Source organism: Cryptosporidium ubiquitum (assembly GCF_001865345.1).
Source record: "Cryptosporidium ubiquitum isolate 39726 chromosome Unknown contig_1, whole genome shotgun sequence".
Lineage (NCBI taxonomy): Eukaryota > Apicomplexa > Conoidasida > Eucoccidiorida > Cryptosporidiidae > Cryptosporidium > Cryptosporidium ubiquitum.
Window position 1 is genome coordinate 72,765 of NW_021639816.1, and position 14,112 is coordinate 86,876.

Sequence of the window (14,112 nt, forward strand, 5' to 3'; positions counted from 1 at the left end):
AAACAGAAAATCTCCAATGACCTTAACATTCAACATCCAAGTGTTTGTCTTTGAGGATGAAACCATTCGGTGGAGGAGTATTACAGGAAGGAGATTTGAGATCATTTAAAATAGCCTCAAGTTGTTTGCATTGGCCTTTAATCGGAAAGGGGTTTTCCTCTATTAATGTATATATTTGGGGTAATTTAAATTTCAAAATATAATCAATAATCTTCATAAATTGGTTCTTGAATTGAGAAAAGAAGAAGTGAGGAACAATTTGTATTACTGCTAAAACAACAAATACAAATAATCTATTTGGGGATTCTTTATTGAGTAACTTTACAAACCATAACCATATTTTACCAAAGTTTCCTCTCAAAATATTGATTGATAAGTAAAATCGAACAATAGAATTCAGTCTTTTACCGAAGTTTTCTTCAGTCTCATTTTCTCTTTTCTTTAAATCTTCAAGATTACTTGAATATAATACTCGACATTCTGTAAGAATTAGACCCTCAAGAAACACTTCGAATTCATTGTTTTCATCTAAAATATGAATACAGGAATATGCATAGCTCCAAACAGAGTCAGGGAAAGCAGAAATCTGAGTCCAACATTGATCTATAAATAGGGATGCTGCCATATATAGTCCATAGCTGTACATTGGGGATGGAGAATCAGAGGAAGCAATAATAGATTTTGAAGATGATCTTAGACCAGAAAGTAACTCCTTGATTCTCTTCGAAGAAGATAAAATCTGTTGGTGTGTGGATGATATTTGGTTAATCGAAAGTTGTATTGTCTTCTTAATATTCATCCTCGTAGACTTTATTGAACTTTCTGTACTTGAGATAATCTCCTTATATTCATTGGAGTTCTGATAATTACTTATCTTTTCAATGTACACTTTCCCTTGTATTTCAAAGTTTGTTATATTTTTGGAGTCATAAGGGCCTGAATAAATATCTTTTCTCTTTGCTTCATCTGCTTTTTGTTTCTCTTCTTTTTCTTTTGTTTCACTTAGTCTAAGCTCTTGCTCTTTTTCTTTTTCTTTTTCTTCCTTTTCTTTTTCCTTCTTCAGTTTTAGCTCCTGTTCTTTTAATCTCAGTTCTTGCTCTTTTTTTATTCTCAACTCCTCTTTCTCTCTTTCTTCTCGTTCTATTCTTTCTTTTTCCTTTTTCTCCTCCTCTTCTCTTTTTCTCTTATCTTCATTTTCCTTGTTAATTCTTTGAATTTCCTGTTCAATTTCCTGGATATGTCTATTAATTATTGGAGAAACAGTATCTTCGTCTTGATATGCTTCTTCAGAATTCCGATTATAATTTATGGTTGGATCTACTTTTTCCTTCGAGATCTGATCATTTTTCTCATACTTTGACTCCCAAGTTAAAACTAAATAGTTCAAATCTTGGCTTAGTTTTTCTCCATCCATATTACCAAGTTCCCCGGCTCTTTTTATCTGTATATTTTAACTTTTTAATAAGTTTTTTTCTTCTAATTAAATATTATAAGATATGATGCATTCAAATTAGAATTTTTATCTCAAGCAGCCTAAAAAATTCACACACATTATCTCATTACTTGCAAATGAGTATCTTTTCAGCCTTTGTAATCATAGTAAATATTTACTCATTTATTTTTATCTAAAGTTCCCGCCCAAAGTTAATTACAAGCAAATGCATTATATTATCAAAGAAGAGTAAGAGAGATGTATGAATAACAAATTAAAGACAGAATTAGAAATTTAAAAAGTGATAGATTATATTGAAGGTAAACATAGAAACATTGTTTTTTATTTGTGAAGATTATAGTGAAACCCATTGATTTATATGTGGATTATTCCATAACTCATAAAAAAACATTGATATTATTTACTTATCCATAAGTTACTGAGCAAATTTTCACTAAATTTTTTAATTTTCAGATTAATATTATACTAGCTACTTAGAATTAGGCCTAAAATAATATTTATTCTTTACTCGCATTTCTGCATGCACTGAATACCGGCATAATAGTGAATTACGTGGGAAAGAAAATGGAACAAAAAAAATATATATTGCAATAAAGGTATAAATTTTCTACATATGCCAAAATTTTCCTAATTGAAAGGTAAATTGTCTACTCCCAAATCGAGATACTCTTTTCTGAGTTATCTTCGAAATAACTGCCAGAGAATTTATGCTAAAGAGAAAAACAATAGAAAATTCAATGAGAGTTATAAGAAGAAGATTTCCTTCAAGTAATTTAAAGGCAATATCCAACACAAAAACACAGCAAAAACTTTTCAATATTAAAATAATATTAATATTCTAAAATAAATGTCTAATAGTAATTTGAATTTCAGGCCTGTTGCTCATTGTTTACTTTTGGAAAGTAGTTGGTCTGGATGCAGTAAATGTTGAGCGTAAAGACTTTGGAGCCATTGGTAACTTTCTGATAGCTGGGAATTTGAGCTTGGAGTTGAAGAACTGAGTTGTCTTTGGTCTCTTTGCAAGCTTAGCATCAATCTGAGAAACGCGAATAATCTGAATGCTGCTACGTTGAGCACGATGTGATCCTGCAAGTTCCTCATACATTTGGCTAACAGCTCCAGTCTTACTTATGTCTCTGTACTCCTTATACATATATACAACATTTGTACGACTTCTGTATTGAAGCAAGATTGCAAAGTTCTTTACATATGTTGGTCTCTTCTCAAAGACACGAGTAACTGAAAGAATCTCACCATTGGCCTTCTTAACCTTATTCAATTTTGACATAAAGTAGAAGAATCTGCTTTTTGCCACAACTTCGTTTGGAGCAAAGATGCAGACTCTGAAAACTTTAGGATGTGGATTGAGCTCGGTTGGTTTTCCACGCCCAATAACCATATATTGGTTAACCTTCATTTGTAATGATGGATCTGGCATTGACTTCATTTTTTTATTCTATTATTAAAACAATATAAATCTTAATAATTGGTTTTAAATGTTCCTTCAAACCAAAGAACTTCTCTTTTTTACCTGAGTATTTCTCTTAGTTCTGGTCTTGTAGTTTCTAGAACTCAATATTTTTGTATATTCAATATATATCTTATATACAAAAAATTAAAGACTTGTTCTTGACAATTTTCTTCTTTATATAATACTTTTAACACGTCTCAAAAATTTCCCTTAATCATTATTTTACATAGTACATTATTATTAACTTTATTACTTATTTATTTTGTTATTATAATACATTTAATAACTATTTTTTAGTTACTTATTGTTTAATATAAGGGTCCTTTGTCTCTCTATTTACCGCTCAAAGACATTTGGCGCCTCTATTCAAATATTTACATTAATAATGTGTTAAAAAGAAAATAAGTCAATAAATATTTTGAGGGATAAATTGCAAATTTTCAACTTCTTTCTATTTCCATTTTTACTCATTCGCTTCCTTTGCATTGTTTGCCTTTGTTAAATTGCATTTTATTTGAAGTACCGGTTAATGCTTTAAAACATTTAATATTGCAAGTTAAATTCATGAGGATGGTACACACACAAGAAATTGATTTTTTTCTCCGTCGTATTTAACTGAAAGCTACTAAAAGAATGGAGGTAAATGATTTTTTATATGCAGTTAGAATACATAAACAAGATAATTCCGATTTCTAATTGATTTTAATTACAAAATTTGGGGGTTACCCCTGGGTAAATTCCAGAAAAAAGGTAGAAACGCTTATTTTGTGTTTCCTACACTTTGTCCAATTAAATAGGGAGTTTCTTCTCGCTATTATATGCTTAGCCAAGTGCTCCATGGCTTCTTCTCACAAGTTAACATTGCCAAAGCAAGTTGTCTGTTTAACTGGTTTCCCAGACACTATTCTAAGAAATCCTCATTTTTTTTTCTGACCTAAATAAAACATTTTTCAGTTATTAGTCTTTGATTTATTTATATAGAAAATTCAATAGTTAATTATCATGTACATGCTTTTGGAATTATATTAATTCAATTATGGCGCCAACTCTTAAATATAATGTAATTATTTAGGTATTATATAAATATAAATATAAATTAATACATAAATAAATAGGAATCATAATTTAATTATAAATTGATATTTATTAAAATTAAGCCTCGGAACAATTATGATTAGATACCCCACTAAGTTTTGTTTAGTACAGGGAGAAAAAAAATAAGAAAAAGTTAAGTCTTCTATTATGTAGAAGATGAGAAAGGAACTAGGAATATTATTGAGTGATTGGAAGAAGATAGTCCTGTTGGTGTTGTTTTTAGGTCAGATTTTTATGGCTGCACATGGCTATAAACATGGAGACAGTGTGAACATAATTATGAATAGAATATGGAAATATGATGAAAATATAGTGACATCAGAGTTTTCATTTTATAGTAAAGTTCCATTATGCCATGATAACCGGAAAATCGGGGAGATGTCATTTAATGAAGTTGTGAGAGGAGATCAGCTAAAAGTTATTAAGGCAGTTTTCGGACTCTCTGAAAATGACAAATCATTTTGTAGTATTAGTCTAACAAATGATCAGCTTTATAGTATTAGGCATCATATAAGAAACAATTACGTTTTTGAGATATATGTAGAAGATAAAGCAATAGCAAAGACCCTTGGCTATATTAATGAAAATAACGAGGCAATTCTAATTACTGGCTACGATTTTATATTAGGGTACCGAGGTAGTGAAATTGCATCACTGGATGTAAAGACTAGAAATCAACATACTATAAATATTGATAAGACTCTGGAACTGAATAAATCGGGAAAACTATCCTTAATTAATATGTACTACAGCGTGAAGTGGGTTGATAAAAGCAATGAACCGATAGGAAAGGTTGGGAAGGGCGTGTTAAAGATCCCAATGATAAGATGGCTTGGAGTTTTTAATAGTACATTCCTGACAATTCTGATTATTATGATGCTTCTACTGATCTTTATGCAGATTCTTAGATCTGAGTTTTCGAGGTATTTCCCAATGGGAGAAGATGACCTAAATCTTGCATTTGATGATGATCCTATAGAAATGAAAGGATGGAAACTGCTACATGGTGACATCTTCAGATCTCCAAAGTACAGAATGATTTTGTCATCTTTTGTTGGTAATGGAATTCAAATTCTGTTTGTTGGTCTCATTATTTGTATCACTGACAACATCTCAATGTTCAGAAACCTTTCTTTTGATCTTGAAACCCTCAAATTTCTTCTTGTTTTATTCACCATCTCCTCATACATTTCTGGATTTGTCTCATCATATATATACACTTCCATGGGTGGAAAGAAGTTCAAGTACAACATTTTTCTTACTTGTTTTATATATATTTTACCAGTATACTTATTGGTAATTTCTGTTAAATCACTAACCTTGGGTTCAGGGCCCAACTTATTCAATATTTACTCCTCCATTAAGGTATTTACCATCTATTCGATGGTCTCACTGCCTCTTTGTTTTCTTGGTGGACTTTTTGGAGAGAGAAGATCCAAGAAATACTTCAAATTTCCTTGTAAAACTAACCGTCTCCCGAGACAGATTCCCAGACAAAAATGGTACAATTCTCAAAGGCTCCAGCTAGTTGTTTCTGGGATCCTGCCTTTTTCTGCAGTATATGTGGAGCTACATTATCTGTTTGTATCATTCTGGAATTACACTCCCTTTTATTTCTATAATAATCAACACCATAACAATTTTCTTTTGTTGACAATAAGTACGTTCCTACTTATCCTTGTAGGCTCCACTTCTTCAATAATTCTCATTTATATCCAGCTTAACCTCGAAAATTATAAATGGTGGTGGTTCTCTTTCCTTAATGGATTATCTCCATGCGTATACTTCTTCCTCTTTTCACTTTACTATTTCCTGTCGTACTCTAACCATATTTATGGATTCATTCAGTTCAGGCTTTTCCTAATGTCAAATTTAATCATTGCTTATACTTTAACCTTGGCACTTTCATGTATCACCTTCATTACTTCCTACGTATTTATTCACTACATCTATAAACACATAAAGTCTGACTAATATTGGAGCAATTAATTCCACTTCTCCTAATGGCTTCATACGTTCTAACTTGAACTCCATACTAAAGAGAAGAGAAAGGGGTGAAATATGTTCCACTATGATTCTCCTTACTTAATATAAAGGAAGAAAGCTTATAATTAATATTAACATGACTACCTTAAACTACCATTCTAAACTTCCAAATCTAATATACGGCCTTATATTAATTAATACATAGAATAAGTATTAAATCCTTATATTTCTCCTTGATCCGTATATTCTATAGTCCCTGGAGGATCGTAGTCCAGTCTTGGGTGAATTTCAATTAGCTTTTTGAGAATTTCACATGCTCTTTCATCTTCGGGAGACATAATTTCTATATTCTTGCAGGGGATTTGTTCCTGGTCTTTTTCTTGTATTTCGTGTCTTTCTCCCAAAGAGTCTAAAGTTCCAATTCTGCTGGCTTCGTAATTGATTTCTTTGATTTGATCATTTTGGCTCTTTACAGGTCCACTCTGATTCTCTACTTTTGTGGCATTATCTTCTTTCTCCAATGCTAAGCTAAACTCGCCTCTTTGTTCAGTCTCAGATTTAGAAACTCCTTCAGCTTTAACTCTTAGGTCTTTTAATACTGAATCTTCTGTATCAATATCATGGTTGTCAATACAAGTAAGGTCTTTATTCTCACAATTAGCTCTTTCTAAACCTAAATTTGATTGCAAATCTTTTTTCTCAGTACTTTCCCCAGAAATTAAGTGGGCAGTTCCCGCCACAACATGCAAATCAGCATGCAAATGCATTCCAGAACTAACCTCGGATTTGGGGGAATTGGCGGGAAATGGCTCTGAAGATGATTTGGAAACATAATAGGGAGCTCCGGTCTTTTCTTCCGAGACATCTTCAGCCGAGATTTGTTGTGTTGAAGAGGAATTTGAACAATGAGAATTTGCTTTATAAGTGGAATTCTGTATCTGGTTTTGAGTTTGATGTTGGGAGGTTTCAGCGGAACTGATAGAAATTAAGTGGTCTGAGCCAGAATCGTAGACTTCGTTTGAGTTTACTTCTGGATTTACAAATATTTCTGGGGTTCCCTGCTCTTGAGTTGGATTACTGTTTTGATGGTTGCTGGAAAGTTCTGTACTGATTTTGATATTTTGCCCTTCATCAGAGCTGGTGGGAGAAGATTTAAAGTCAGTGATTGAATCTTTTTGCTCATTAAGATCTGAGATAATGAGGAATGATTCTGATGTATTTATATTCGACTCTGTGTGACTTTCGGAGTCTTCCTGATTATTTTCAATGTTTGGGACTTCTATTGGTCCCCTATTCAAATGATCTGAAAAGTCTGGAACCTTATTAATACCTGAATTGATTAACGCTTGTTCAATGATATCTTGTTTTTCATCAAACTGAGACTCTTCTGACTGCTTAATTCTATATAAATCAAAAGAATAATCTTTAACAAGCAGATTTTCTCTAGAAGTTTTATTCAGTTGGGTCTTAAGACTCTGTTGGCTAATGTCTTTGTCTTCACTTTCTTCTTTCTGTAAGATATCCTTGGAAATAACTTCATTTTCTTCTTTTAAACTATACCGAATTGGCCCTTGTCCATCTTCGCTTTCAGATATTACTTCTATATATGTAATATTACCATGGTGAGGTTTTGAAAATGAGACCTCCTTTTCTCTTAGAGGAATATCATAAAGTGGGCCTGCAGCAATATCACATCCCAATAGTCCCTTCCCTCCCCAGTTTGAATCTGGAGTTATAAATAACTCCCTAATAACTTCTGTTTCTGTATTATATACAATAAAAGATAAAGAAACTTTATCATTTTTCTTAACAAATGCTAAAAAGTCATCCGTGGAATAGAAAGGTCTCATTAATGTACTGCTTGCAACTATGAAATCCTCATTTGAGATCAACCCGGAAGCCTGAGCAGGAGATGAATCTTGAACATTCACAATTTTAATCCCCTTTGTCGAAATCTCTTCCCAATGGACCCCAATTCCAAGTCCAGAAATTCGATCATCATAACTTAAGAATTGGTAAACTCTCAGAGAATTTAAAGGAGCGTCAAATTCAACCATATTAGATTCAATTCCATCAACAAATGCATTCTTTCCCAATCCATCCTTTTCAGATTCGGTTGAACATCTCCTACTAGATGTGTTTCCTTCGGTTTTCTCATTATATTTATATGGATTAAGTATTATGGTTCTTATTCTGGTTGACAAGGAGTTATATATATTTATTTTAACCTGGTACTTTCCAACCCCCTTCAATCTTTTTAAAAAAAAGTCGTGAGAAGCATCCGAAACTTGAGTTAGAGGAACTCCGTCAATCCCCACAATATAGTCAAAGCTTCTTTCCAATTCCAATAATCTTCCCAGACTATTTTCTCCATAATTACATACCCGAAACCCTCCGAGTTGCTTTGTCTGGGCACCTCCCATTTATTACACGAAAATCTTTGAGGTCTGGAAGATATTTAAAAGAAATTTAATGATAATATTAATAATTATAATAATTATAATTATAATAATCAAAATAACAAAGGCTCTAAAGTATTTTTAAGTGGGGAAATTCAGTTTCAACCAAATTGGCTCCCAAAGAAATAATCCAAGGCCAATTTACTAAATATAATCTATATTTTGTTACCTTAAATAATCTAATATCTATATTCCTCACCTTTATAACACTAAATTACCTCTTTTCTCTACAATTAACTATTTCTCAATATAAATATTACAGTGAGGAATATGGCGGCACCTGCGTGGCGCCACACAATTTAATTTTTATATTTCTCAAAATCAATTTTAGGAGCAACTAATTTAGTAATAGAGGCTCTTTTACCTATTAGAGCATTCCCCAGAGGGACAATAACTTCACTATCTTCAATGAAATTAGGCTGGTTAAGTTCTGAGTTATTTTTTGTTGCATCAATACCCAAATTTTTGTGGTTTGATTCATCTGAGTTGGAAGAGTTAGAAATAGTTCCAGCTTTAACAGGATTCTTGTCAAGAATATTAATATTAGCCTGCTTCCTTCTTTCTTTGATAATTTTGGTAACTTTTTTGTGAATTTCAATTTCGCGGATACAAACCATCATGGCATCCATGAACTGTGTGGGAAGGTTTTCTATGATTGTAGTTTGCCCTGACTTGTTTCTCCTTGTAAAAATGATTTTTGATCTGCCATAATCCCAATACCCATCCCTTAAGTCTTTGGCAAATATGATTCCTTTTTTTTCAGACTTTTCACCCCTACTGACCTTGAGGTCACTTTTCGTATAGTATGAAAGAAATGCAATAGGGTCAGTTCCATCCATAATGAAAAATCTCACTTTATTTGGGGAAATATGAGAGTCCCAATTTCCTACTAGTTTTACTGCAACACAACCTCTTTTCCCAATATCCCAAGCTGTATGGTACCCCATTGCAATATCCTCAGGAATATACTCTCCTTTGGGAATCCATGCTGTGTTTCGAATTTCATTCATCTCTTCTGGTCCTATTGCAGCAATTTCTTCTCCTTTTTGAATTTGTTCAACAATTTCATCATGCAAGTAGTCAGGGTTATCATCATCATTTGCCTTATCCCTCATCCTTCGATTTCTTATTCTCTGCCTAAATCTAACATCTCCTAAATTGGAGTTATCTGTGCTTCCTTTATTCTGGAACACTTTAAGTTTATCTTGTATCACACTATCAAATGTCTTTGAATTTGAAGTTAAAATTGCTTTTGAATCCAATTTCACATCATCATCTTCGTCAACAGAAAATTCATCATCATCTCCATAAAAGTCGTTCCAGTCATAATCCCCACTATAATATCCCTGTACATTTGCTAGAATTTTATTAACAGAAGTAGATTCTGCATTTTGAGATGACATACTATGATCCAAAGGATTCTGCATCTTGCTAATAGATAAAATTCTCTAAAAGCTTCTGCTACCTTAAATCTTTTCAAATTCCTCTCCTATATTCAATGTTCGCCAATTATTCATTTAGATTCATTATTCTCTGTTGTATAGCTTGTATTATTCATATCAAAAATGTGTGTCAGCCCGCCAAAATCATACCACTAAATTAAATAAACAGAAATAAAAATCAGAATAATGGCAGATTGGGAATCACTTCTCTTAGAAAGAGTCAAAAAAAGAGATCAGCCAAGTATTTCTGATCTTTTGGGACTTTATGCTTCTTGTAAGTAATATTTTTTTTTTTGAAAAATGTTTACACATTCTAATCGTTATTATTCTTTTTCATTGTACTTAAATTAAACAATTACCTTTGAATTTTATTACTTAAAGATACTGAGCTCAGGAAAAAGTTTGTGTCAGCTCAGCTTTGCAAGCCAAAAACTCCTCAAGACCAGAAAACAAGTGACTTAGAGAAAACAAACACTTATAATCAACAAATCAAATTCCTACAAACAAAACTCTCTCAACTTCAGGAAGAACTCACTAATTCGTATAGGAATAAATCGAACTTTGATGATTCTATTAACCAACTCCACCAGAAGATTGAGAGGCTAGAGAATCAAATTTCTGAAAAAGACAAAACTATAAGCAAACTAGAAAGAACAATTGCTCATTTAAAGTCTAGCAGATCATAAAATTATCGTATATTAGTAACGCATAGGTACACACAAATCCAAATTTAGAATTTTTTTAGTTTTTTTATTTTTATTTGTTTGCTTCTTGAAATGTTCGATTTTATGCAATTCTTCTTTGCCACTTTACCCCCAACCAGAAAATAACGAGACTATTGCCCGCCTAAATAATATTTATTATTCAATATTAATTAAAAAGTAATAATAATGATAACAAATAATTTAAGAGGGGTTGGATAATAAATAATTGACCCACATAATGAATAATAATTAGAGCAAAAAAATGAGATAAGAGAGGTACCATAATACTGGTAATCACGTCTAATAGCGGCTTTTTTTTACACAAGATATTTTGCTAATTATTAATCAAAATGTTAAGGTAAGTTAATAATCATCAGATACTGTTTAGAGCAATAGACTGAGTAATTGTAAACTAAGTTAATACATATATTTATATTAATTAATAAATATAAATTATACATAAGTTATATTTAGCTAAGAGTAATAAACCCCTCTTAATTTTCCCCCAAAGAAAAATTACCCAACAGTAATATATTAAAAACAATTCACTTTTCTTAAAGTTGGAAAGAATGAGGTATTTGGAAACTATCATTTTCTCGGTTTTTCTGAGTTTATTTGTAGCTTTCCCAGTCAAAGCTGCTGATGAAAAAAAGTACGATGGACCAGTTATTGGTATTGATTTAGGTACTACTTATTCATGTGTTGGTATTTACAAGAATGGTAGAGTAGAAATTATTCCAAATGAACAAGGTAACCGTATTACACCATCTTATGTATCATTTACTGATGATGAAAGATTAATCGGTGAGTCAGCTAAAAACCAGGCTACAATCAATCCGGTTCAGACCTTGTTTGATGTAAAGAGACTTATTGGCCGTCGTTTCAAGGATGATTCCGTCCAAAAGGATAAGACATTGTTACCATATGAAATTATTAATAAAGAAAGTAAGCCTTACATTCAGGTTACAGTTAAAGGCGAGAAGAAGCAGTTAGCTCCAGAGGAAGTTTCTGCTATGGTCTTGCTTAAGATGAAAGAGATTGCTGAAGCTTATCTCGGAAAGGAGGTAAAACACGCAGTAATTACTGTACCAGCTTACTTTAATGATGCTCAACGTCAAGCCACTAAGGACGCTGGTGCCATTGCTGGTTTGAATGTAATTCGTATTATTAACGAACCAACAGCAGCAGCTATTGCTTTTGGTTTAGATAAGAAGGCTGAGAAGAGCATCTTGGTGTATGATTTGGGTGGTGGTACTTTTGATGTTTCACTCTTGACCATTGATAATGGTGTATTTGAAGTCGTTGCCACAAGTGGTGATACCCATTTAGGAGGTGAGGATTTCGACCAGAGAGTTATGGACCATTTCATCAAGATCATTAAGTCAAAGACAGGAAAGGATGTTAAGTCTGACAAGAGAGCCCTTCAAAAGCTTAGAAGAGAGGTTGAAAAGTCTAAGAGAGCCCTTTCTTCAGCTCCACAAGTTAAGGTAGAAATTGAAGGTTTGATGGAGGATGTAGATTTGAGCGAGACTCTGACTAGAGCCAAGTTCGATGAGTTGAACGCAGATCTATTTAGAAAAACTATTGAGCCAGTTAAGAAAGTTTTGGAAGACGCTGGAATTAAGAAGTCTGAGGTAGATGAAATCGTTTTGGTCGGTGGTTCGACTCGTATTCCCAAGATCCAGGCCTTGATTAAGGAGTTCTTTGACGGAAAGGAGCCAAACAGAGGAATCAACCCAGATGAAGCCGTTGCCTATGGTGCTGCTGTACAAGCCGGTATATTAGCAGGCGAGGGTGGTAGTGATTTACTATTATTGGATGTTACTCCTTTGACTTTGGGTATTGAGACTGTTGGTGGAGTTATGACCAAGCTCATTGGTAGAAACACAGTTGTTCCAACCAAAAAGAGCCAGGTTTTCAGTACTTACCAGGATAACCAACCAGCCGTACTTATTCAGGTTTATGAGGGCGAACGTCCAATGACCAAGGACAACAACCTACTCGGAAAGTTTGAGCTTTCTGGAATTCCTCCAGCTCCAAGAGGTGTTCCTCAGATTGAGGTTACCTTTGAGATTGATACTGACGGTATTTTACAAGTCAGTGCAAAAGATAAAGGTACTGGTAAATCTGAGAAGATTACTATCACAAATGATAAGGGTAGACTTTCTCAAGAGGACATTGAGCGCATGATTAAGGAAGCTGAGCAATTTGCCGAAGAGGACAAGCTTGTTCGTGAGAAGGTTGACGCCAAGAATGCACTTGACAGTTATGTCCATTCAATGAGAATGAGCATTGAGGATAAGGACAAACTCGCTCAGAAGCTTGAGGAGGAGGATAAGGAGAAAATCAAGGAAGCACTCAAGGACGCTGAGGATTTCCTTAGCAGCAACCCCGATGCTGATGCTCAGGAAATCAAGGACAAGCTCAAGGAAGTCGAGGGTATTTGCAACCCTATTATTGCTGCTGTTTACGGTCAGGCTGGAGGTTCTGCTGGCCAAGCCGGCGGTGATGACTACTCAGGTCATGACGAGCTCTAAAACTAATGTTGTAAGGAGCTTCAATTGTCCTTCATATTCGAATTAACTAGTACTAGTCATATTAAGTAATAGAAATTAACTTATTTTCACCCCAAAAATTGTTTTAATCATTTTTTCGACCTTTGTAATGTTTTAAACATTAACTCCTGCATGCGCATGCATTACTAGCATCCAGATTATGTCAATATTCTTGCATGCTGATTTGCCGGTATAAGAAGCAATTTTAGGCGCCAAAAATTAGTATGTGGAATGTGGGGCACGCAAGTCAAAATTAACAATATTTTTTAATAGTGGGTGAAAATAGACTAGGGAATTACGTAATATTAAAAAAATTTTGATATTACATTTTTTTAAAAATGTGTGTGAGACGCAATGTTTGGTCTAAATAATTGCAGTCTTGATCGAAAGAAAAAGGAAAACATAAACTGAGGGGGGTGGGGAAAGAAGCTGTATATTATACATTACAACGAAAAATAATATATATTACATATATATATATACATATATATGTGTACATATATATGTATATATATGTACATGTAATAGTCAGAGAAAGGAAGACGGTGGAGTAGAATAGACAAGGTATTGTAGGTATTTTCTCAGAAACTCTGAAAAGTTACCGTCCTTTACTCTGGGTCTAATTTGAACTCTAGGTTAAAGGGTTTAGTTTTGAGCAAATAAAAATATCTTTAAAAGTTCAAAGAGAAAAGAAAAAGTAACTAGTAAAATCTTCCGGGCCAGAAAAGTCTAACAAGGAATTGATTATAAGAGCTGCTAATAAGAAAAGAATCAGGTAAATAATGCAACAGGAGTAAGATTTGAAGTGACTGATTAATCATTCTTAAATTAAGTATTTAATAAAATTTATTGCTTAAGAAAATAACACCAGTAAATATTTATAATCAGAAAATCAACACTTGGTTTAGAATAAGGTAATCTCTTCAGTTCTTTTTGTGAAAGTATTA

General features: G+C 33.1%; 7 protein-coding genes across 7 annotated transcripts; 3 read left to right on the forward strand and 4 right to left on the reverse strand.

Moving 5' to 3' along the window:
• Positions 1-22: 22 nt before the first annotated feature.
• cubi_02705 (uncharacterized protein) lies at positions 23-1,414 on the reverse strand (the record flags this gene model as incomplete). The annotated part of the gene is made up of 1 exon (XM_029019716.1): positions 23-1,414. One exon carries the CDS (start codon positions 1,412-1,414, stop codon positions 23-25), a length of 1,392 nt encoding a protein of 463 aa, XP_028875123.1.
• Positions 1,415-2,342: 928 nt separating this feature from the next.
• cubi_02706 (60s ribosomal protein L18a) lies at positions 2,343-2,900 on the reverse strand (the record flags this gene model as incomplete). The annotated part of the gene is made up of 1 exon (XM_029019717.1): positions 2,343-2,900. One exon carries the CDS (start codon positions 2,898-2,900, stop codon positions 2,343-2,345), a length of 558 nt encoding a protein of 185 aa, XP_028875124.1.
• Positions 2,901-4,175: 1,275 nt separating this feature from the next.
• cubi_02707 (uncharacterized protein) lies at positions 4,176-5,993 on the forward strand (the record flags this gene model as incomplete). The annotated part of the gene is made up of 1 exon (XM_029019718.1): positions 4,176-5,993. One exon carries the CDS (start codon positions 4,176-4,178, stop codon positions 5,991-5,993), a length of 1,818 nt encoding a protein of 605 aa, XP_028875125.1.
• A 233-nt stretch (positions 5,994-6,226) lies between these two features.
• On the reverse strand, positions 6,227-8,428 carry cubi_02708 (Golgi reassembly stacking protein; the record flags this gene model as incomplete). The annotated part of the gene is made up of 1 exon (XM_029019719.1): positions 6,227-8,428. One exon carries the CDS (start codon positions 8,426-8,428, stop codon positions 6,227-6,229), a length of 2,202 nt encoding a protein of 733 aa, XP_028875126.1.
• A 335-nt stretch (positions 8,429-8,763) lies between these two features.
• On the reverse strand, positions 8,764-9,891 carry cubi_02709 (uncharacterized protein; the record flags this gene model as incomplete). Its single annotated transcript, XM_029019720.1, has 1 exon — positions 8,764-9,891. The coding sequence occupies one exon, from the start codon at positions 9,889-9,891 to the stop codon at positions 8,764-8,766; it is 1,128 nt and encodes a 375-aa protein (XP_028875127.1).
• Positions 9,892-10,092: 201 nt separating this feature from the next.
• cubi_02710 (uncharacterized protein) lies at positions 10,093-10,592 on the forward strand (the record flags this gene model as incomplete). The annotated part of the gene is made up of 2 exons (XM_029019721.1): positions 10,093-10,180; positions 10,288-10,592. The coding sequence occupies 2 exons, from the start codon at positions 10,093-10,095 to the stop codon at positions 10,590-10,592; spliced, it is 393 nt and encodes a 130-aa protein (XP_028875128.1).
• Positions 10,593-11,179: 587 nt separating this feature from the next.
• On the forward strand, positions 11,180-13,147 carry cubi_02711 (heat shock protein HSP70; the record flags this gene model as incomplete). The annotated part of the gene is made up of 1 exon (XM_029019722.1): positions 11,180-13,147. The coding sequence occupies one exon, from the start codon at positions 11,180-11,182 to the stop codon at positions 13,145-13,147; it is 1,968 nt and encodes a 655-aa protein (XP_028875129.1).
• Between the last annotated feature and the right edge of the window lie 965 nt (positions 13,148-14,112).